This window comes from Pseudophryne corroboree, chromosome 8, assembly GCF_028390025.1.
Source record: "Pseudophryne corroboree isolate aPseCor3 chromosome 8, aPseCor3.hap2, whole genome shotgun sequence".
NCBI classification, from domain to species: domain Eukaryota; kingdom Metazoa; phylum Chordata; class Amphibia; order Anura; family Myobatrachidae; genus Pseudophryne; species Pseudophryne corroboree.
Window position 1 is genome coordinate 479,989,911 of NC_086451.1, and position 26,072 is coordinate 480,015,982.

At 49.4% G+C, this 26,072-nt stretch overlaps 1 protein-coding gene across 1 annotated transcript in view; it reads left to right on the forward strand.

Annotated features, from left to right (window-relative positions):
• CHM (CHM Rab escort protein) overlaps positions 1-26,072 on the forward strand; it is a 182,708-nt gene that overhangs the window by 49,199 nt on the left and 107,437 nt on the right. The window contains exons 2-3 of the mRNA XM_063938649.1: positions 4,631-4,697; positions 25,602-25,674. Of these exons, the coding sequence (XP_063794719.1) occupies positions 4,631-4,697; positions 25,602-25,674 (140 nt within the window). The remainder of the gene's footprint in view (positions 1-4,630; positions 4,698-25,601; positions 25,675-26,072) is intronic.

A 26,072-nucleotide genomic window follows, 5' to 3' on the forward strand; every position in this document is an offset into this window, starting at 1 on the left:
CCCTCTCAGGACACGTGTAATACAGACAGTACCGGTGTCCCCTCACTCTCAGGACACGTGTAATACAGACAGTCCCGGTGTCCCCTCACTCTCAGGACACGTGTAATACAGACAGTCCCGGTGTCCCCTCACTCTCAGGACACGTGTAATACAGACAGTCCCGGTGTCCCCTCACTCTCAGGACACATGTAATACACAGTCCCGGTGTCCCCTCACTCTCAGGACACGTGTAATACAGACAGTCCCGGTGTCCCCTCACTCTCAGGACACATGTAATATAGACACTCCCGGTGTCCCCTCACTCTCAGGACACGTGTAATACAGACAGTCCCGGTGTCTCCTCACTCTCAGGACACGTGTAATACAGACAGTCCCGGTGTCCCCTCACTCTCAGGACACGTGTAATACAGACAGTCCCGGTGTCCCCTCACTCTCAGGACACATGTAATATAGACAGTCCCGGTGTCCCCTCACTCTCAGGACACGTGTAATACAGACAGTCCCGGTGTCTCCTCACTCTCAGGACACGTGTAATACAGACAGTCCCGGTGTCCCCTCACTCTCAGGACACGTGTAATACAGACAGTCCCGGTGTCCCCTCACTCTCAGGACACGTGTAATACAGACAGTCCCGGCGTCCCCTCACTCTCAGGACACGTGTAATACAGACAGTCCCGGTTTACCGTCACATGAAATGCATTTTTATATGAAAGGATTGATCATAAAATAGTTGGACCTGGCGGACTTTAACGTTTACAGATTTGCGCAGTGGCCTCTTCTGATTCTGCCACCTTGCTGCAACACTTATATAATTGTGGTCTAATTCAGATTTGGCGCAATTCCATCTGCGGAAATGTCGTGATTTTTAGCAAACTGCGTCCGTGGAGGTCTACAATACGCACCATAGTAGAGTTGTGGGCTCTTCACAGGCTCTTCACCTGTGGTTGAGTGGGTGTGACCAAGTGTTCGCATGTTGGATACGTGCGCCGCGTGATGACGGAAATGATGGATATTCAGAAGTGAACATACGTAGAGGTCTGTCCGACTTTAGACTGATCTGTTGTACCAAGGACAGACCATGGGGGTCATTCCGAGTTGATCGCTCGCTAGCAGTTTTTAGCAGCTGTGCAAACGCATTGCCGCCGCCCACTGGGGAGTGTATTTTCGCTTTGCAGAAGTGCGAACACTTGTGCAGCAGAGCGCCTGCAAAATCATTTTGTGCAAAACAAGACCAGCCCTGTAGTTATCTTCGTGTGCGTTGTTTCTAACGACGGAGGGACGGCTTTTGACGTCACACACCCGCCCAGCCACGCCTGCGTTTTTTCTGACATGCCTGCATTTTTCTAAGCACTCCCTGAAAACGGTCGGTTGACACCCAGAAACGCCCACTTCATGTCAATCTTCCTGCGTTCGGCCTTGCGACTGGAATGTTCGTTAAACTCTGTGCAAACCCACGGTGCTCATTGTACCCGTACGACGCGCCTGCGCATTGCGGTGCATACGCATGTGCAGAAATGCAGATTTTTAGCCTGATCGCTGCGCTGCGAATAACGCCAGCTAGCGATCAACTCTGAATGACCTCCCATGTGCGAATGTGCTGACGATGGCCGTTTTCACAAGCGGACAAGTGTGAGCTGAGCGTCTATTTTATTACAACTGTGAATCCGTCCCTGAGAGTGTAAGCTCCGCTGGGGAGGTGCTGACGCTTGTGCGGTTCTCTGTACGGTATATAGCAGGTAATATACAGTGCCGCGCAGTGCATTCAGCGAAGGGGCAAAGCCGTGCACAATCCCTCGTTATTTAAGGCATCTCTGATGTTGGATAGTAGTACAGCAGAAAATGCAGTGCCCCCTTGTACTGTACCGTGACACCATATGCTGCCCTCAGCCATCATGTATTAACCATCAGGTCCGCCTTGTGCTGTGATAGCTGCAGCCATTAATACATAATTTATTCAATTAATAATAGATCGCGGAGAGACGCACAATAAGTCGCAGGTGACAATGATTTTCCTGCAGGATTATTTCCCCGGCCTTGGTCACGTGTGAATAATTATCCCGGCCCCGCCACCCTGTAATTGCGGGTAATGCCAGAGCACGCTATTACTTCATAAATGCACTCCCAGTAAATTTTCTACTCCCGTGCAATTTCCCTTCCGTCCTGGTGTCCGCGGTTATAAATAACACATGAAACGACTTTCAAGGTAGAAGGCAGGAATCCATTTTGAAACGTTCTGTAAAGTAGAGAATGATTTATCGTTTCATATGATTTTGTCTGAACGCGCTGGAGCCGCGCCAGGTCATCAGAACTCTGTCAGGGGAATCTATTATTTATCGCGTCGTAGGCCGGCACCGCTGTAAGTAGTTTATTTTATGTTTAAATTCTGTAAGTACAATGCTAAGAAAAATCCATTTCTGATTCCAGCTTGGTTATGAAAATCTATCACGCGAAAGGAAAACAAAAGAAATTTTTATTTGACTGAAATGAAATAATACGGTCGGAATCTGTATCCTGGCGCTCTCAGGGAGAAATGGCGGAGATTCCTTTTATTTTTATTTATTTTTTAACAGAAAGGTCCCTTTGGGGAGTGACCTTAGCTAGAGCCGGAATAGATCCTGTCGTGCGTGATGTATAGGGGTGTGGATCAATGGATGATCGACACACATTAGGTCGACACTTGTTTTTTTGGGCCACGTCTTATATTTTTCATGTTATGTGACACCATCAGTACAAACGGGTAGCCGTGATTTGGGCAAGGTGGTTCGCTCCACTTCACTCACTACAGGTCACTGTTCCCATTAGATGTCCACATGGATAGTAAATCAATAATATGTTGAGAAAACGTGTCAGTATCCCCCAAAACACACGTCAACTATTTGTGTCGACTATTGTCTTGTCACCCTTTGATCTGAAGACCTTAAGCACGATCTACCTATTGTACCTGTCGACTTAATGCATGTTGACCATTGTCATACGTTGTTGATCTATTATCAGGTTTCCACGTAGAGATCATTTAATAGTTTGGAAAATACTTGTAGGGGACTGATACCCAAAGATATGTATTTAAGTCTCGGGCGTGTGGGTGTGAAAAGGCAGGCACATTCCCATCAATTTGGACTTGGCATTTGCAAGACAGCATCAATCACATCTGCTACACTTACTTTGTTGTTTCTAGAGCAAGTAAATGGGCTTTTCAACAGTTTTATTTATCATAGTTGAATTTGCAGTCTCCTAGGTAACATTAATGCTCTGTGCAGATTTGCGGATTCGCACAAAGGGGTGTGGCCAGTGATTCCATCATAAGCGTCATCAGGATGTCTCTCTCCTTTAGATGCCCTTTGTAATGTGACTTGAAGGGGTGTGGTTCATCAAATCGACAGTATCTAGGTCGACAATGTTTAGGTCGACCACTATAGGTCGACAGTCACTAGGTCGACATGGATGGAAGGTCGTCAGGGTTTCTAGGTCGACATGTGCTAGGTCGACAGGTCTAAAGGTCGACATGAGGATTTTTTTTTTTTTTGTGTCGTTTTCTTCGTAGAGTGACCGGGATCCCAAATTAGTGCACCGCGTCCCCTCGCATGGTGCCTTCGCTTCGCTCGGCACACTTTACCGTTCCAATCGTAGTCCACGTGGATCGTTAAGTATGAAAAAATTCAAAAAAAAGAAAAAAAATGTGAAAAACTCATGTCGACCTTTAGACCTGTCGACCTAGCACATGTCGACCTAGAAACCCTGTCGACCTTCCATCCATGTCGACCTAGTGACTGTCGACCTAAACATTGTCGACCTAGATACTGTCGATCTTCAGACCGGATCCCGACTTGAAGTGAGAACGCTGTTTTCCCCTTGCATCTGCTCCATGTGACGACTCCTGTCTTACTTTCCTACCTCTGTGTCTGTCTGTTATTACCCAATTTTGTTCTTTACTGTTGTTGCAATTGTTGGAATATGCTGCACTATATAAGAGACTTACTAAAGTAATAAATATCTCAGCAGGACTAGAGGTTCTGATAATCTGCATGTGACCCGCATATAGGTGGTCATTCCGAGTTGATCGCTAGCTGCTTTCGGTCGCAGCGCGGCGATTAGGTGAAACAGCGGCATTTCTGCATATGCGTATGGGGCGCAGTGTGCACGCGCGATGTACTTTCACACAAAACTATGCAGTTTCACACAAGATCGAGCGACGCTTTTCAGTCGCAGTGCTGGCCGTAGAAGTGATTGACAGGAAGTGGGTGTTTCTGGGTGGTAACTGTCCGTTTTCGGGGAGTGTGTGTAAAAACGTAGGCGTGCCTGATAAAAATGCAGGAGTGGCTGGCCGAACGCAGGGCGTGTTTGTGACGTCAAACCAGGAACGAAACAGTCTGAAGTGATCGCTAGGTTGGAGTAAGTTTGGAGCTACTCAGAAACTGCAATAAAAATTTTTCAAGCAGTTCTGCTAATCTTTCGTTCGCTATTCTGCAAAGCTAAGATACACTCCCAGAGGGCGGCGGCCTAGCGTGTGCAATGCTGCTAAAAGCAGCTAGCGAGCGATCAACTCAGAATGACCCCCATAGGTGCTAGTTACTGCCCAATTCCAAGGTGGTTCCACCTAGCAGACATGCTGACAGTGTTCTTTTCTCTGCAGGTTTACCAGAGTCCATCATCGCGGCCGCCTGCTCTCGGATCGGGCAGCGAGTTCTGCACCTCGATACGTAAGTCATTCCGTTCCCTGCTAGCAGTTTATTTGCCAAGCTTTCTTCTATAACATCTTCTTCTGTAGTGTTCATTGTAGTATAGAAGGAGTCAGCTGCCTTTATATTCTGCAGTGTCGGCCTCTAATCAGAGTCATTTATTATTGTGCATCATGTTTTTCATTGTTTTCATAGATGTTTAAAGAGTAAATTGGACTTTTAGATACATAGATGGAAGTTCTCCCATCGTGCTGATCCTTATCCAGCTGCTGTTATAGGGGGTAATTCAGACCTGATCGCAGCAGCAAATTTGTTAGCAGTTGGGCAAAACCATGGGGGTCATTCCGACCGATCGCTCGCTGCAGTTTGTCGCAGCGTAGTGGTCAGGTCAGAAAACTGCGCATACGCCGGCGCGGCAGTGCGCCGGCGCATGGCAGCTTTTGTTACCTAGCGATCGTCTCTGAGACAGAGGCGGTCGCTGGGCGGGAGGAGGCTGAACGGCGGCGTTAAGCCGCCGTTTAGGGGGAGTGGTCTGGCCAACGCAGGCGTGGCCGGACCGTTGGGGGGGCGGGCCGCGGCGGCTGCGCGACGTCTCACGCAGCCGATGCGGCCAGCGGCAGCGACAATTAGCTCCCGGCCAGCCGCAGGAGCTGCGCTGGCCGGGAGTTACTCCTCAAGTACAAAGGCATCGCCACTGTGCGATGCGTTTGTATCTGTGCGGGGGGGGGGGGGGGGGTGGACTGACATGTGGGGCGTCCCCCAACATGTCAGTGTAAATGATCGTAGCTGTGCTAAATTTAGCACAGCTACGATCAACTCGGAATGACCCCCCATGTGCAGAGAGAGTTAGATTTGGGTGGGTTATATTGTTTCTGTGCAGGGTAGATACTGGCCGCTTTATTCTTACACTGCAATTTAGATTTCAGTTTGTGCAATGTCTCCTTTTTCTTTTTTCTGGTCCGTTCTATGTTTTCCGATGCTGAGACGGTGTGTATTTTTTCAGTGTTTTCAGGAAAAACAGAATATATATAATAGAAAAAAAAAAAGATTTCAGTATGAACACACCCCACCCACATCTAACTCTCTCTGCACATGTTACATCTGCCCCACCTGCACTGCACATGGTTTTGCCCAACTGCTAACAAATTTGCTGCTGCGATCAACTCTGAAATATGCCCATAGTGCAGCGGATATCGTGCGGTAAGCCCAGTGTACCCGAATCTGACTTTGGTTACCGATTTCTTTACAACTGAGCCCCACACTTGCAGGGCCCTGCACCCTTGGCAGGGGAAGTTTCTCCGTTTTTAACATGGCGTCCTGTGTGAGCGGCATTGTGTCTTTGGATGCAGCCACTGTCAGCCCACTAAAATCCACACACGCCAAAATTTGTTCTGCATCGAACTGCGCATATTTTTTAACATCAACAAACTACTTGAAAATCGTCAGTGCGTGCGGGTAGCATGCGCCTCAGACAGAAGCGGAATGGAACGCAGGTTTGTTTTGCGGATAGATCTTGCGCATTTTCACACTGTGTATGTGGAAACCGGCTCTGACACCGGGCGTACGGATAGGAGAAATCCGACTGCAGGAATACGCACTGTTCTGCCTACAGGCGAATACCCGCATTTGTTTCCGGGCATGCCGAATTGCGCTGCACTACGCATAAAACTGCGGTTTATGATAATCTGCTAATGAGCCCTATGTAATGTATCCAGATGTCTTACTGAGGTGTCCGCCATTGCTGCGCCTAATCTGTCTGGATCAGGGATGCGAGAGCTAGACCCCACCTCCAGCGCACTTTAATCAGCACATGAATGAAAGGGAAGTTGTGTGATGGAATTTACCATGTTAAATAGGGAATGAGTGAAATCTTATGACCATACCACCGTATGTAGATCAGATTATTATCTCTATAAAGTGTCTTTTTTTCTGACATCCTAAGTGGATGCTGGGACTCCGTAAGGACCATGGGGAATAGCGGCTCCGCAGGAGACTGGGCACAACTAAAGAAAGCTTTAGGACTACCTGGTGTGCACTGGCTCCTCGTACCAAGACCCTCCTCCAGACCTCAGTTAGATTCTTGTGCCCGGCTGAGCTGGATGCACACTAGGGGCTCTCCTGAGCTCCTAGAAAGAAAGTATATTTAGGTTTTTTATTTTACAGTGAGATCTGCTGGCAACAGACTCACTGCAGCGAGGGACTAAGGGGAGAAGAAGCGAACCTACCTAACTGGTGGTAGCTTGGGCTTCTTAGGCTACTGGACACCATTAGCTCCAGAGGGATCGACCGCAGGACCCGACCTTGGTGTTCGTTCCCGGAGCCGCGCCGCCGGACCCCTTACAGAGCCAGAAGCAAGAAGTTTTCCGGAAAATCGGCGGCAGAAGACTTCTGTCTTCAACAAGGTAGTGCACAGCACTGCAGCTGTGCGCCATTGTTCCTCATGCACACCTCACACTCCGGTCACTGATGGGTGCAGGGCGCTGGGGGGGGGGGGGGCCCTGAGGGCAGTGCAGCTGGAAGACAGCTCCCCAGGCTCTCCCCTGTAGTTTTCAGGCACAAAGGGTTAAAAAGAGAGGGGGGGGGCACTAAATTTAGGCGCAATATATGTATACAAGCAGCTATTGGGGGAAAAAATCACTCAGTTATAGTGTTAATCCCTGCATTATATAGCGCTCTGGTGTGTGCTGGCATACTCTCTCTCTGTCTCCCCAAAGGACTTTGTGGGGTCCTGTCCTCAGTCAGAGCATTCCCTGTGTGTGTGCGGTGTGTCGGTATGGCTGTGTCGACATGTTGGATGAGGAAGGTTACGTGGAGGTGGAGCAGGGGCCGATAAATGGGATGTCGCCCCCTGTGGGGCCGACACCAGAGTGGATGGATAGGTGGAAGGTATTAACCGACAATGTCAACTCCTTACATAAAAGGCTGGATGACGTAACAGCTGTGGGACAGCCAGCTTCTCAGCCCGCGCCTGCCCAGGCGTCTCAAAGGCCATCAGGGGCTCAAATAAAACGCCCGTTACCTCAGATGGCAGACACAGATGTCGACACGGAGTCTGACTCCAGTGTCGACGAGGTTGAGATATATACACAATCCACTAGGAACATCCGTTACATGATCTCGGCAATGAAAAATGTGTTACACATTTCTGACATGAACCCAAGTACCACATAAAAGGGGTTTTATTTTTGGGGAGAAAAAGCAGCCAGTGTTTTGCTCCCCCATCAGATGAGTGAATGAAGTGTGTAAAGAAGCGTGGGTTCCCCCGATAAGAAACTGGTAATTTCTAAAAAGTTACTGATGGCGTACCCTTTCCCGCCAGAGGACAGGTCACGTTGGGAGATATCCCCTAGGGTGGATAAGGCGCTCACACGTTTGTCAAAAAAGGTGGCACTGCCGTCTTAGGATACGGCTACCTTGAAGGAGCCTGCTGATAAAAAACAGGAGGCTATCCTGAAGTCTGTATATACACACTCAGGTTCTATACTGAGACCTGCAATTGCCTCAGTATAAATAGTGCTGCTGCAGCGTGGTCTGATACCCTGTCAGATAATATTAATACCCTAGACAGGGATAATATTTTGCTAACATAGAGCATATTAAAGACGTCGTCTTATATATGAAGGATGCACAGAGGGATATTTGCCGGCTGGCATCCAGAATTAATGCAATGTCCATTCTGCCAGGAGGGTATTAGAAACCCGGCAGTGGACAGGTGATGCTGCCTTTAAAAGGCACATGGAGATTCTGCCTTATAAGGGTGAGGAATTGTTTGGGGATGGTCTCTGGGACCTCGTATCCACAGCAACAGCTGGGAAGAAATTTTTTTACCTCAGGTTTCCTCACAGCCTAAGAAAGCACCGTATTTTCAGGTACAGTCCTTTCGGCTTCAGAAAAGCAAGCGGGTCAAAGGCGCTTCCTTTCTGCACAGAGACAAGGGAAGAAGGAAAAAGCTGCACCAGACAGCCAGTTCCCAGGATCAAAAATCTTCCCGCGCTTCCTCTGAGTCCACCGCATGACGCTGGGGCTCCACAGGTGGAGACAGGTGCGGTGGGGGCGCGTCTCGGAAAATTCAGGGACCAGTGGGCTTGCCCACAGGTGGATCCCTAGGTTCTGCAAATAGTATCACAGGGATACAGGCTGGAGTTCGAGGCGACTCCCCCTCGCCGTTACCTCACATCAGCCTTGCCTGCTGCCCTCGAAGAAAGGTAGTACTGGCGGCAATTCACAAGCTGTACTTCCAGCAGGTGAAATCAAGGTACCCCTCCTTCAACAAGGCCGGGGTTACTATTCCAAAATGTTGTGGTACCGAAACCAGACGGTTCGGTGAGACCCATTCTAAAATTGAAAGCCTTGAACACTTATATACGAAGGTTCAAGTTCAAAATGGAATCGCTCAGGGCGATTATTGCAAGCCTGGAGAATTTCATGGTATCACTGGACATCAAGGATGCTTACCTGCATTTCCCTATTTACCCTCTTCACCAGGAGTACCTCAAAATTGTGGTACAGGATTGTCATTACCAATTCCAGACGTTGCCGTTGGTCTGTCCCCGGCACCGAGGTATTTACCAAGGTAATGGCCGAAATAATTATCCCGTACTTGGACGATCTCCTTATAAAGGCGAGGTCCAGGGAGCAGTTGTTCGTCGGAGTAGCACTATCTCGGGAAGTGCTACAACAGCACGGCTGGATTCGGAATATTCCAAAGTCGCAGCTGGTTCCTACGACGCGTCTACTGTTCCTGGGTATGGTTCTGGACACAGAACAGGATAAAAAGGGTTTCTCCCGGAGGAGAAGTCCAAGGAGTTGTCGTCTCTAGACAGAGACCTCCTAATACAAATACAGGTGTCGGTGCATCAATGCACGCGAGCCCTGGGAAAGATGGTAGCTTCTTACGAAGAAATTCCATTTGCCAGGTCCCATGCAAGGATTTTCCAGTGGGATCTGTTGGACAAGTGGTCCGGGTCGCATCTTCAGATGCATCGGCGGATAACCCTGTCTCCAAGGGCCAGGGTGTCGCTGTTGTGGTGGCTGCAGAGTGCTCATCTTCTAGGGGGCCGCAGATTCGGCATACAGGACTGGGTCCTGGTGACCACGGATGCCAGCCTTCGAGGCTGGGGGGCAGTCACACAGGGAAGAAACTTCCAAGGCTATGGAAAAGTCAGGAGACTTCCCTACACATAAATATTCTGGAACTAAGGGCTATTTACAATGCCCTAAGTCAGGCTAGACCCCTGCTTCAACACCGGCCGGTGCTGATCCAGTCAGACAACATCACGGCGGTCGCTCATGTAAACCGACAGGGCGGCACAAGAAGCAGGATGGCGATGGCAGAAGCCACAAGGATTCTCCGATGGGCGGAAAATCATGTGTTAGCACTGTCAGCAGTGTTCATTCCCGGAGTGGACAACTGAGAAGCAGACTTTCGCAGAAGACACGACCTCCACCCGGGAGAGTGGGGACTTCATCCAGAAGTCTTCCAAATGATTGTACACCGTTGGGAAAGGCCACAGGTGGACATGATGGCGTCCCGCCTCAACAAAAAGCTACAAAGATATTGCGCCAGGTCAAGGGACCCTCAGGCGATAGCTGTGGACGCTCTGGTAACACCGTGGGTGTCAGTGGCGTGCGGTGAGGTCAGTGGCTGGTGAGGCACTGCAGCCATAATGTACGCTGAGGCCCACCGATGACCCCTACCACCGCTGAGCTGATGTCTGCTACTGCCCCACAAGCCAATACCCACTGCTGCTGCTGCTAACGGCTGCTGCCTATGCCAATCTACTACAAAATTGCCGCCATCAACCGTCCTGGCCCCCCTGCCGCTAATTTGCATCTCAGTCCGATGCAGCCACTGCCAAACTTGTGATGAGCAGGCGGCTAATATAATGTAAATTTTGTAATATAAAAAATAAATATTAAGGGGGGAGGGTGATGCCAGGGAGAGGGTGACAGCAGTGGGTGACAGAGAGGGTGACGCTGACAGCATTGGGAGACAGGGAGAGGGTGATGCCAGGGAGAGGGTGACAGCAGTGGGTGACAGAGAGAAGGTGACACTGACAGCATTGGGAGACAGAGAGGGTGACACCAGGGAAAGGATGACAGCATTGGGTGACAGAGAGAAGGTGATGCTGACACCATTGGGTGACAGAGTGGGTGACACCAGGGAGAGGGTGACAGAAGTGGGTGCCAGAGAGAAGGTGACACTGACAGCATTGGGAGACAGGGAGAGGGTGACAGAAGTGGGTGCCAGAGAGAAGGTGACACTGACAGCATTGGGAGACAGGGAGAGGGTGACAGAAGTGGGTGCCAGAGAGAAGGTGACACTGACAGCATTGGGAGACAGGGAGAGGGTGACAGAAGTGGGTGCCAGAGAGAGGGTGATGCTGTGGAGAGGATGACAGCAGTGGGTTACACGGAGAGGGTGACACTAGGTATAGCACAATATAAAATACAACATAAACAGTATATCCCGGGGTCCGTGGAACAGCACGGGTGAGCATACACAATGTCACACTGAAAACACACTTTTTGGGGGGCACGCTTGAAAATGTCCACAGGGATGTAAATGCACACATTTTTTTCTGGTCCTGCTCTTATCAGCGATCGTGGAGGGCACACAGCAATGCTTTTTAGTATCAGGGTGACCCGTTCCCCCTAACGCAGACAGCAGAAGGGACCCTCTATCACTATATACTGTACTACACTCTCGGTAATTTACCTCACATATTAGCTCAGTATTTTTTCCTATTTTTCAGCACTCTCTCATTGGCGAATTTGTTGTAGTCTCCCTGCACTGTCCTTTGGCATCAGGGTTACGATCAGCATCTAACAACAACAGCAGAAGTGTTCTGTCTGTCTTATTTTTTTTATTTACAGTACATTATACAGTGCAGGTACACAATTATGTATTCCTGTTTTAACTGGAAATACCTATGCAAATAACTATGTTACTGCACAATCTGCTGAATCAAATTGTATCAATCGCTTTCTTCAACAAAAAATTCTAACAATGTGGCAATCATAAAATAACAGTGTTGCTACCACTTACATAAGCAACAAACGTTTTAGCAATTAGAACACATCAGCGTTTCTGTTATCTTTATCACAAGCTTACAGTATATTGGCCCTCATTCCGAGTTGTTCGCTCGCTAGCTGCTTTTAGCAGCATTGCACACGCTAAGCTGCCGCCCTCTGGGAGTGTATCTTAGTATAGCAATATTGCGAACAAAAGATTCGCAAAATTGCGAGTAGAAATTTCTTAGCAGTCTCTGAGTAGCTCCAGACTTACTCTGCCACTGCGATCAGTTGTCAGTTTCGTTCCTGGTTTGACGTCACAAACACACCCAGCGTTCGCCCAGACACCCCCGTTTCTCCAGCCACTCCCGCGTTTTTCCAGAAACGGCAGCGTTTTTTCACACACACCCTTAAAACGGCCAGTTTCCGCCCAGAAACACCCACTTCCTGTCAATCACATTACGATCACCAGAACGAAGAAAAAACCTCGTAATGCCGTGAGTAAAATACCTAACTGCATAGCAAATTTACTTGGCGCAGTCGCACTGCGGACATTGCGCATGCGCAGTAAGCGGAAAATCGCAATATAGTGAAAATCGGCAACGAGCGAACACCTCGGAATGACCACCATTGTTGCTCCTGGGACGCTCATGCTTGATCAATTGAGGTGAATACTGTTCTCTCTAATACAAGCCTATACTGTTATTCTAAAGGACCTCGATACTTTACTAATTGAGGTGACAATTGTGTCTTTTCCATATTGGGTAACTCTAACTTTACATTATTTTATATTTATGTGATCTTTTTCAAATATCACAATAATTGGCGGTTAGGGAGCAATATGATTAAGGATCATTAATGCCAATTAACTTGTTTTTTGTATTTATGCTTTTGACCGAGTGTTATGCGGATAATGAATGAGGTCCCAGTTGGAATTGCTCCTATATTACATGTGCAGTTTCAGTCATTTGTAAACATTTCAGATCTTTTTGGTGTAAAACATTAATTGGTATTGGCCCTCATTCCGAGTTGTTCGCTCGGTATTTTTCATCGCATCGCAGTGAAAATCCGCTTAGTACGCATGCGCAATGTTCGCACTGCGACTGCGCCAAGTAACTTTACTATGAAGAAAGTATTTTTACTCACGGCTTTTTCATCGCTCCGGCGATCGTAATGTGATTGACAGGAAATGGGTGTTACTGGGCGGAAACACGGCGTTTCAGGGGCGTGTGGCTGAAAACGCTACCGTTTCCGGAAAAAACGCAGGAGTGGCCGGAGAAACGGTGGGAGTGCCTGGGCGAACGCTGGGTGTGTTTGTGACGTCAACCAGGAACGACAAGCACTGAAATGATCGCACAGGCAGAGTAAGTCTGAAGCTACTCTGAAACTGCTAAGTAGTTAGTAATCGCAATATTGCGAATACATCGGTCGCAATTTTAAGAAGCTAAGATTCACTCCCAGTAGGCGGCGGCTTAGCGTGTGTAACTCTGCTAAATTCGCCTTGCGACCGATCAACTCGGAATGAGGGCCATTGTCATTTATGACTAGAGTAGTGATTATCGGATTATGTGACCAACAAATTGTGTATACATTAAAGGTCACTTTTACGTTTGATTTAATTCAATGTTTGGTATGTCTAAGTATTTTGGGGAACTGTACTCTTTTTAAGATGGAATAATAAAAGTTATGTTTTAATTTTTTCTAAGTGTGCATTTATAACCCTGCGGACATTTTCAAGCGTGCCCCCCAAAAAAGAGCATTCTTTCTTGTAAGTGTATTTTCTCTGTTTATTTGGCTCTGGGGAGCACCACCAACCCGTATTATACATCTGCTCTGTTGGGCTTATAAATTAGGTAGTTGGCTTTATATCAGTACTTCATGATATAACCCATCCATTTGCATCTGTTTGAGATATTTTCAGAGGCTCAGGGTGGGGATCCTGTTGCAGACATTCAATTTATGCTTTTCTGTCCACAATGTCACACTGACAAGCACTCACACTGTACTGAGGCACACACACTCACACTGAGGCACACACACTCATACTGAGACATGCACACTGTCACTCACACTGAGGCACAGACACTCATACTGAGACATGCACACTGACACTCATACTGAGACACACACACTGTCACTCACACTGAGGCACACACACTCATACTGAGACACGCACACTGACACTCACACTGAGGCGCACACACTCATACTGAGATACGCACACTGACACTCACACTGAGACACGCACACTGTCACTCACACTGAGGCACACACACTCATACTGAGACACACACACTGACACTCATAATGAGACACACACACTGTCACTCACACTGAGGCACACACACTCATACTGAGACACGCACACTGACACTCACACTGAGGCGCACACACTCATACTGAGATACACACACTGACACTCACACTGAGACACGCACACTGTCACTCACACTGAGGCACACACACTCATACTGAGACACACACACTGACACTCATAATGAGACACACACACTGTCACTCACACTGAGGCACACACACTCATACTGAGACACGCACACTGACACTCACACTGAGGCGCACACACTCATACTGAGACACACACACTGACACTCACATTGAGGCACACACACTCATACTGAGACACACACACTGACACTCACACTGAGGCGCCCACATTCATACTGAGACACACACACTGTCACTCTCACTGAGGTACAGACACGCACACTGTCACTCACACTTAGGCACACACACCCATACTGAGACACACACTCATACTGAGACACGCACACTGACACTCACACTGAGGCGCACACACTCATACTGAGACACACACACTGACACTCACACTGAGGCGCACACACTCATACTGAGACACGCACACTGTCACTCACACTGAGGCACACACACTCATACTGAGACACACACTCATACTGAGACACGTACACTGACACTCACACTGAGGCGCACACGCTCATACTGAGACACGCACACTGACACTCACACTGAGGCACAGACACTCATACTGAGACACACACTCATACTGAGACACGCACACTGACACTCACACTGAGGCGCACACACTCATACTGAGACACGCACACTGACACTCATACTGAGACACACACACTGACACTCACACTGAGGCGCACACACTCATACTGAGACACGCACACTGACACTCATACTGAGACACGCACACTGACACTCACACTGAGGCGCACACACTCATACTGAGACATGCACACTGTCACTCACACTGAGTCACACACACTGATACTGAGACATGCACACTGTCACTCACACTGAGGCACACACACTCATACTGAGACACGCACACTGACACTCACACTGAGGCGCACACACTCATACTGAGACACACACTCATACTGAGACACGCACACTGACACTCACAATGAGGCGCACACACTCATACTGAGACACGCACACTGACACTCACACTGAGGCACACACACTCATACTGAGACACGCACACTGACACTCACACTGAGGCGCACACACTCATACTGAGACACACACTCATACTGAGACACGCACACTGACACTCACAATGAGGCGCACACACTCCTACTGAGACACGCACACTGACACTCACACTGAGGCACACACACTCATACTGAGACACGCACACTGACACTCACACTGAGGCGCACACACTCATACTGAGATACGCACACTGACACTCACACTGAGACACGCACACTGTCACTCACACTGAGGCACACACACTCATAATGAGACACACACACTGTCACTCACACTGAGGCACACACACTCATACTGAGACACGCACACTGACACTCACACTGAGGCGCACACACTCATACTGAGACACACACACACACTGACACTCACACTGAGGCGCCCACATTCATACTGAGACACACACACTGTCACTCACACTGAGGTACAGACGCACACTGTCACTCACACTTAGGCACACACACTCATACTGAGACACACACACACACTGACACTCACACTGAGGCGCCCACATTCATACTGAGACACGCACACTGACACTCACACTGAGGCGCACACACTCATACTGAGACACGCACACTGTCACTCACACTGAGGCACACACACTCATACTGAGACACACACTCATACTGAGACACGCACACTGACACTCACACTGAGGCGCACACGCTCATACTGAGACACGCACACTGACACTCACACTGAGGCACAGACACTCATACTGAGACACACACTCATACTGAGACACGCACACTGACACTCACACTGAGGCGCACACACTCATACTGAGACACGCACACTGACACTCATACTGAGACACACACACTGACACTCACACTGAGGCGCACACACTCATACTGAGACACGCACACTGACACTCATACTGAGACACGCACACTGACACTCACACTGAGGCGCACACACTCATACTGAGACACGCACACTGTCACTCACACTGAGTCACACACACTGATACTGAGACATGCACACTGTCACTCACACTGAGGCACACACACTCATACTGAGACACGCACACTGACACTCACACTGAGGCGCACACACTCATACTGAGACACACACTCATACTGAGACACGCACACTGACACTCACAATGAGGCGCACACACTCATACTGAGACACGCACACTGACACTCACACTGAGGCACACACACTCATACTGAGACACGCACACTGACACTCACACTGAGGCGCACACACTCATACTGAGATACGCACACTGACACTCACACTGAGACACGCACACTGTCACTCACACTGAGGCACACACACTCATAATGAGACACACACACTGTCACTCACACTGAGGCACACACACTCATACTGAGACACGCACACTGACACTCACACTGAGGCGCACACACTCATACTGAGACACACACACACACTGACACTCACACTGAGGCGCCCACATTCATACTGAGACACACACACTGTCACTCACACTGAGGTACAGACACGCACACTGTCACTCACACTTAGGCACACACACTCATACTGAGACACACACTCATACTGAGACACGCACACTGACACTCACACTGAGGCGCACACACTCATACTGAGACACGCACACTGACACTCACACTGAGGCACAGACACTCATACTGAGACACACACTCATACTGAGACGCACACTGACACTCACACTGAGGCACACACACTCATACTGAGACACGCACACTGACACTCACACTAAGGCGCACACACTCATACTGAGACACACACTCATACTGAGACACGCACACACACTTACACTGAGGCACTCGCACTTTTACTGAGACACACAGACACACTGAGGCACACACTCATACCGAGGCACACACACATTACCACAGTAGGTACCTCCAGGCTGGAGGTGTCAGCTCACACTGCAGGAGCCAGTGTCAGCAAAGTAGCAGTCAGATTGCAGGAGACTTGGCACAGTCGGGGGCGTGGCTTAATCACGGATATGTGACCACGCCCCTTTTTATAAAAATAACCCCTCACCATCAAGCAGCAGGCTCCAAAGCCAGCCCGACACTAGCTGGTGTACAGTGGTGATCTGTGGGTGTGAGCTGCCCCCCTTCCCACGTTACTTTCATTCACTCACCCCCCCTCACCTGGGTCCTGGCCTGGGCATATGTGCCTTCCGCAGAGGTGTCAGTGCTGCTCCCTGGGAGAGAGCAGTGGAGGAAGGGAGTTAGCGCCACCCGCTGCATAAAGCACTCCTAGCTCTCTGCACCTGGCTCTCGCGGTGCTATCTTCTGCTCTCCCCCCTTCTCCATGTACCGCTGCAAGAACAGTGCTGTGAGTAAGGAGGCAGGGAGGGGGGAGCCGCTCATAGTCAGCGCCGCATGCACTCTGTCTCCTCGGCATCCCGGCGCGCTGCAGCTGGAGCAGTGCCTGACGTGTCCCGCCGCCACTTCTCCCCGCCGCGTCTATGTGATTGGACCAGCGGATCCAGCACTGGATCTGCTGTCCAATCACAGGTGCCTCGCTAGCAGGGGCGTGCTTTCCCTGCTAGTGAGGCACTTGTATAAGTGCCGCTTTCCACTCTTTTTGTAATGGGCTTTTACAGCCCAGCACATGGCCCCGCCCCCGCTTTGTCCCGTTCCCACTGGTTACGGGAGGCACTAGCTGTCAGTGCCTCCCAAATGTAGTACATGCGGACTACAATGATTATGATAATACAAAGAGGGTACATCTGACACAGAATATATGTCTTATGTATCTTCTTTGTATTATTTTAATCATTAGTGACAGGGGAGGCACTGCCTCCCCTGCCTCCCCTGACTGCACGTCCCTGGTGGGTGTACCAGTCGGTGTATGTGTTCCCTTCTCTGCCTCTCTTACCCAGGGTATTGAGAATAATAAGAAGGAGAGGAGTAAGAACTATACTCATTGTTCCGGGTTGGCCAAGAAGAGCTTGGTACCCAGAACTCCAAGAAATGATCTCAGAGGACCCATGGCCTCTGCCGCTCAGACAGGACCTGCTGCAGCAGGGGGCCTGTCTGTTCCAAGACGTACCGCGGCTGCGTTTGACGGCATGGTGGTTGAACGCCGGATCCTGAAGGAAAAGGGCATTTCGGAGGAAGTTATCCCTACGCTATTTAAAGCTAGGAAAGAAGTGAACGCAAACCATTATCACCGCATATGGCGGAAATATGTTGCGTGCTGTGAGGCCAGGAAGGCCCCAAAGGAGAAATTTCAGCTAGGTCGATTTCTGCACTTCCTACAGTCAGAGGTGACTATGGGCCTAAAATTGGGTTCCATTAAGGTCCAGATTTCGGCTCTATCGATTTTCTTCCAAAATAGAACTGGCTTCACTGCCTGAAGTTCAGACTTTTGTTAAGGGAGTGCTGCATAGTCAGCCCCCGTTTGTGCCTCCAGTGGCACCGTGGGATCTCAACGTGGTGTTGGATTTCCTGAAGTCGCATTGGGTTGAGCCACTTAAATCCGTGGAGCTATAATACCTCACGTGGAAAGTGGTCATGCTGTGGGCCTTGGCGTCGGCCAGGCGTGTATCAGAATTGGCGGCTTTGTCATACAAAAGCCCTTATCTGTATTTTATATGGATAAGGCGGAATTGAGGACTCGTTCCCAATTCCTTCCTAAGGTGGTATCAGTTTTTCATGTGAACCAACCTATTGTGGTGCCTGCAGCTACTTGGGACTTGGAGGATTCCAAGTTACTGGACGTAGTCAGGGCCCTGAAAAGTATATGTTCCAGGATGGCTGGAGTCAGGAAAACTGACTCGCTATTTATCCTGTATGCACCCAACAAGCTGAGTGCTCCTGCTTCTAAGCAGACGATTGCTCGCTGGATCTGTAGCACGATTCAACTTGCACATTCTGCGGCTGGACTGCCGCACCCTAAATCTGTAAAAGCCCATTCCACGAGGAAAGTGGGCTCTTCTTGGGCGGCTGCCCGAGGGGTCTCGGCTTTACAACTTTGCCGAGCTGTTACTTGGTCGGGTCAAAACATTTTTGTAAGAGTCTACAAGTTTGATACCCTGGCTGAGGAGGACCTAGAGTTTGCTCATTCGGTGCTGCAGAGTCATCCGCACTCTCCCGCCCGTTTGGGAGCTTTGGTATAATCCCCATGGTCCTTACGGAGTCCCAGCATCCACTTAGGACGTCAGAGAAAATAAGATTTTACTCACCGGTAAATCTATTTCTCGTAGTCCGTAGTGGATGCTGGGCGCCCATCCCAAGTGCGGATTGTCTGCAATACTTGTTTATAGTTATTGCCTAACTAAAGGGTTATTGTTGAGCCATCTGTTGAGAGGCTCAGTTATATTTCATACTGTTAACTGGGTATAGTATCACGAGTTATACGGTGTGATTGGTGTGGCTGGTATGAGTCTTACCCGGGATTCAAAATCCTTCCTTATTGTGTCAGCTCTTCCGGGCACAGTATCCTAACTGAGGTCTGGAGGAGGGTCTTAGTGGGAGGAGCCAGTGCACACCAGGTAGTCCTAAAGCTTTCTTTAGTTGTGCCCAGTCTCCTGCGGAGCCGCTATTCCCCATGGTCCTTATGGAGTCCCAGCATCCACTACGGACAACGAGAAATAGATTTACCGGTGAGTAAAATCTTATTTTTTGGTGAGTTTGCGCCTTAGAAGCTTTAAGTTGTGACAAAGCCGCTACATGAGACTGCTCTGAGTAATGTGATACATGACAAGTGTATGTCTATGTGACTGAGTCTGTACACCACGTGCTACAATGTAGCAGCCGCAGCTTTTTTCCAATACAAGTTCCGTTGTGCTCCGTGTAGAAGTGTCATATATCACATTACTCAGTGCAGTCTCACGGAGCGGTATTCTCACATCCCATTGCTACAGAGACGCACATTTGGGCAGAATAAGAAGCGACAGTGTTTGGCGCAGTGCGGTCGCGCCATATGGCGTATCGGGTCCAGGTGTATGAGGACACATGTACAATGTAAAATAAGTGAAAACATTTCTTACATAAGGTAGGTCCTTCTGGAATTGTTTCTGTTATGTAGGGATTGTTTCTGCATTGGGGATCAGCTGAGGTGCTGATCTCAGGGTACCCGTCTTGAGTGGTTATATAACTATTTGTGCATTGCACTGCTTTGGGCTCACCGGAATGACTGCGCTCCCGTCTGGAGTTTATGGGGGTCATTCCGAGTTGCTCGCTTGCTAGCAGTTTTTAGCAGCCGTGCAAACGCATTGTCGCCGCCCACCGGGGAGTGTTTTTTCGCTTTGCAGAAGTGCGAACGCCTGTGCAGCAGAGCGCCTGCAAAAATATTTTGTGCAAAACAAGACAAGCCCTGGACTTACTCTTCGTGTGCGTTGATTCTAACGTTGGAGGGACGGCTTTTGACGTCACACACCCGCCCAGCCACGCCTGCGTTTTCCCTGGCACGCCTGCGTTTTTTCCAAACACTCCCTGAAAACGGTCAGTTGACACCCAGAAAAACCCCCTTCCTGTCAATCTTCTTGCGGCCGACAGTGCGACTGAAAACGTCGCTAGAACCTGTGCTAAACCACAAAGCTCTTTGTACCTGCACGACGCACGTGTGCATTGCGGTGGATACGCTTTCGCAGATTATCCGTTTTTTACACTGATCACTACGCAGCGAACAACGGCAGCTAGCGATCAACTCGGAATGACCCCCTATATCCGCTGTAACCATTGCTCCTTATATTGATCATTTTATCACTAATGTGAGGTCTGTTCACATTGAATACGCAGAAGCGTTCTGTGACTACGGACCCGTATAACGCTGAGTAAAAGGGCCGCACAGATACGCTATGCCTTTCTAACCGCACAGATACGCTATGCCTTTCTAACCGCACATGGGGCCTAATTCAGACCTGATCGTAGATGTGCTAAATTTATCACATCTATGATCAGCTTCCCTGATATATGGGGGGACGCCCAGCACAGAGCTAGTCCGCCCCGCATGTCAGGCCCAATGCACAAGTACAAAAGCATCGCACAGCAGCGATGTTTTTGTATTTGAAGAGTAGCTCCCTACCAGCGCAACTCTTGCGCGCTGGGTGGGAGCTATTAGTCGCTGTCCGGATCGCAGCGGCTGCTTGTGACATCACGCAGCCGCCGCGGCCCGCACTCCCAACGGTCCGGGCACGCCTGCGTTGCCTGGACCGCATCCCTAAAACGGTGGGCCAAACGCCGCCGGCCCGCCCCCTCCCGCCCAGCGACCGCCTCAGCCTGTCAATGAGGCAGAGGCGATCGCAGGGCTGAGACGGCCGTCTGGCATGCGCCGGCGCACTGCGGCGTCGGCACATGCGCAGTTCAGACCTGATCGGCTGCTGTGTGAAAACGCACGCAGCGATCAGGTCTTAGTTAGGCGCATAGTCAGCTTACTGTTAGTGCAGGCATCACTGTGCCACTTTGTAGCCCTTATACAACGACGCCTTTACTCTCCAGCGTGCGTTTCTGAATGTACAAGCAAGTGGCGGCAACTAATGGTACAGACGAGGTCCATTAAAAAGCACTGAGTAACACCTTTGTTGATTTATATACACAGGCCCAGCCCCGCCATCAGCAGCAGCTAATCTTATGCAGAATAGGCCCTTGATTGCCCACTTGTCATAAATTCCTGCCGACTGATTTGAAACTAAAGTCAGCTTCTGCCAAATTGTAATTGAAGGAGGCCCGGCGCTGTGTGCCAGCTATCCATCTCAGTAAACGTAGCCTGTGCTTCTCTTCAGAAAAGCCACATTCACCGGAGATATTAATGAGATGTTGACATGTGAAATTTCAAGAATAGACATTAAGCGATTTAGAAAAGTCATTTGCAATTCAAAACGTGGCGATCGACATCCAGGCCTCAACTTCTGGGGCTCACGGTAAAAACGGCCGCCAGAAAGTCGATTGTTTTTTTCTTTCTTTTTTTGTGCTACTTTATTAAAAATTAATTTCGTTCCCACAAGTAACATTGGGTCTTCGGTCAGCGAATTTTATTGTGCGTCTTGCTTCTGGGAAAAACATTAATGGGCCGATTTACTAACCCGTTATTTGTCAAAGCGGCTTTACCCAATGGATTTACAGTGGCAGCAGAAATAAATGTTTAATTACTCTGGCTACGTGTAAATATACAGTGTGTGTATCCTATATAATAAAAGGCTAACGCTGCTCCTCAGCTCTATGGGCGGAATTCAAGTGTTTTGCGTGATGGAGCCTGACGGAGCAAGTAAACTGTTGCTCCTTTTGGGCAACACAGACATTATGGTTATGTTGTTTCATCATTTAGTGTGCATGTGTGTATATGTGCGTGTATATATATATATATATATATATATATATATATATATATATATACCGTATATACTCGAGTATAAGTCAACCCGAATATAAGCCGAGGCACCTCATTTTACCACAAAACCTGGGAAAACATATTGACTCGAGTATAAGCCTAGGGTGGGAAATGCAGCTCTAGCCGTACACAGCCCTCAGTGCCAGATATGCCCCACAGTGCCAGATATGTCCCACAGTGCCAGGTGTGCCAGATATGTCCCACAGTGCCAGGTGTGCCAGATGTGCCCCACAGTGCCAGATGTGCCCCACAGTGCCAGGTGTGCCAGATATGTCCCACAGTGCCAGGTGTGCCAGATATGTCCCACAGTGCCAGGTGTGCCAGATATGCCCCACAGTGCCAGGTGTGCCAGATATGTCCCACAGTGCCAGATGTGCCAGATGTGCCCCACAGTGCCAGATGTGCCAGATATGCCCCACAGTGCCAGATGTGCCCCACAGTGCCAGATGTGCCCCACAGTGCCAGATGTGCCCCACAGTGCCAGATGTGCCCCACAGTGCCAGATATGCCCCACAGTGCCAGGTGTGCCAGATATGCCCCACAGTGCCAGGTGTGCCAGATATGCCCCACAGTGCTAGATACTTACCCTCCGTCGCTCCCGCGCTGTCTTCTGAAGGAGGGACACAGAGAGCGCAGCGCGCGGCTCTTCTGTGTCCCTCCTGCATCTCCAGCGGCAGCGGCGTGTGTTAAAGGAAGTGCCGGTTCGTGCACTTCCTTTACCACTCAGACGGCGCTGGAGATGCAGGAGGGACACAGGAGAGCCGCGCGCTGCGCTCTCTGTGTCCCTCCTTCAGAAGACAGCGCGGGAGCGACGGAGGGTAAGTATCTAGCACTGTGGGGCATATCTGGCACATAAAGCTGACTCGAGTATAAGCTGAGGTGGCTTTTTCAGCACAAAAAAAAGTGCTGAAAAAGTCGGCTTATACTCGAGTATATACGGTATATATATAGAGAGAGAGAGAGAGAGAGCTTTAAAAAAATAGAAGTGTTAATAATTTATTTTTAGTAATTGACAAAATGCAAAGTGAGTGAACAGAAGAGAAATCTAAATCAAATCTATATTTGGTGTAACCGCTCTTTGCCTTCAAAACAGCACCAATTCTTCTAGGTACATTTGCGCACAATTTTTGAAGGAGCTCTGCAGAATTCTGCAGGGTACTGACCAGAGGCGTAACTAGGGTTTTCGGAGCCCAGGGCGAGATGGAAAATGGCCACGCACCAGAAGGGGTGTGGCCACTGAAAATGGCCCACAGTGCCAGTTACATGCCCCACAGTGCCAGATACAATGCCCCACAGTGCCAGATACAATGCCCCACAGTGCCAGTTACATGCCCCACAGTGCCAGTTACATGCCCCACAGTGCCAGTTACAATTCCCCACAGTGCCAGTTACAATGCCCCACAGTGCCGGATATATGCCCCACAGTGCCAGTTACATGCCCCACAGTGCCAGTTACATGCCCCACAGTGCCAGATACAATGCCCCACAGTGCCAGATACAATGCCCCACAGTGCCAGATACAATGCCCCACAGTGCCAGATACAATGCCCCACAGTGCCAGTTACAATGCCCCACAGTGCCAGCTTCATGCCCCACAGTGCCAGTTACATGCCCCACAGTGCCAGTTACATGCCCCACAGTGCCAGTTACATGCCCCCACAGTGCCAGATACATGCCCCACAGTGCCAGATACATGCCCCACAGTGCCAGATACATGCCCCACAGTGCCAGATACATGCCCCACAGTGCCAGATACATGCCCCACAGTGCCAGATACAATGCCCCACAGTGCCAGATACAATGCCCCACAGTGCCAGATACAATGCCCCACAGTGCCAGTTACAATGCCCCACAGTGCCAGTTACAATGCCCCACAGTGCCAGTTACATGCCCCACAGTGCCAGATACATGCCCCACAGTGCCAGTTACAAGACTCTCCTCCTCCCCCGTCAGTCACTCACCGCTGCGGCGCTTCCCTCTGCTATGTGGGGGGAGGAGAGCGCAGCGCCTCTCCTGCCCCTCACTGCTCCAGGTCTCGGGCGGCGGCTATGTGGCGCCGGTTCGCTAGCCAATCAGAGCTCGCGGACCGACAGCCAATCAGGAGCCGGTCCGCAAGCTCTGATTGGCTAACGCCGCCGGAGACCGGACACAGCGGTGGCGAGGGGAGGGAGAGACGCTGCGCTCTCCTCCCCTCACATTTCGGCGTGATGGGGGTGAGTGGTGCATGATGCCCTGGCCGCCGGCCGCGCCCCCCCCCCCTCTCCTGGGCCTGCCAAGGCGCCCAGGGCACGTGCCCCACTCGCCCTACCCTAGTTACGCCTCTGGAACTGACTCACTTCTTTGCCCCTGACTAACCTTGGGCAGGTAATCAGCAAACATAAAGCGGAGAGAGATAAATTGCCAAGCAATCAGCTCCTAAGTGTCATTTTTTAAACTCAGCCTGTAACGTGGCAGTTAGGAGCTGATTGTCTGGTACTTTATCTCTCTGCAATGCTTAGTAAATAGATACCTAAGTTTCCTATGCCATCCTTTTCCAGCACGCAGTTGTCAATGCCGCTCCCCCGCTAAGTACTGTGATAGTTGTTCTCCAACGTTATCCTGACCTGGATCATCCTTTCACCTGTGCGTTGACCTCTGTCACCAGCGTCCTTTGTTACCTCTTACATGAGATGATCTTGGTCAGTGATTAGATGTAACGGGTTGTACTGGGCCAGTCTCACTCTTTGGATAATAGTTTTCTCTATTAATGTATAAATAGAATAATGTACTTTACGGTGAACTTCTGAGTTTTGCTACTTTCATCAAACTAATTCCCTCTTAGTTAAATACTGTCATTTATACCATATGTTTTGTCTAATTATTATATTTGGATATATGAATATACCTACAGCGGAATGCTGCCAAGACACATAAACGTTAATCTGAACTTTCTGTCTGCTGAATTCTAAGTGAATCTCTGTCTGTACATTTATATTTCTCTATAACACAAATCATCAGATACTCAGACAGGCCCAGATTAATTACAGAGTACTTTTTTTTTTTTTTTATTAGATCCTTTTAACGTAGACCTATTATTTTTTTTCCCCCCACATCTTGCAGGAGAAATTATTATGGTGGGAATTGGGCCAGTTTCACTTTCTCAGGGTTACAGACCTGGATTGAAGACAACAAGGTAAGTGTTGTGGCTAGTAGTGAAAACTCGTTCAGTTTGTTAGCTTAATTACGACCGCAGAAGTCTAATAATGACAGAGGCCGGCAACTGCTTCAGGCTCAGATGGAAGCGCTGCCCTGCCCACACTCCGCTTTATCCAGTCTCTGACCGTCAGCGCCAACGTCCGGATCTACGGGTGACCAAGCCCTTGGTACTCTGACCCAGTGACTGAATCGCATTCTGACTGATGCCTGCGAACGCTGGCTGATGGCTGATGTGAAGCGATGATTAGCTTTGTATACAATTAAATTGGGGTTGGAATCTTCTTTGCAACAATTAGTTTGTATAAAGAAACAAAAAAAAATTTGGATTATGGGTCTAATTCTGAGTTGATCGCAGCAGCAAATTTGTTAGCAGTT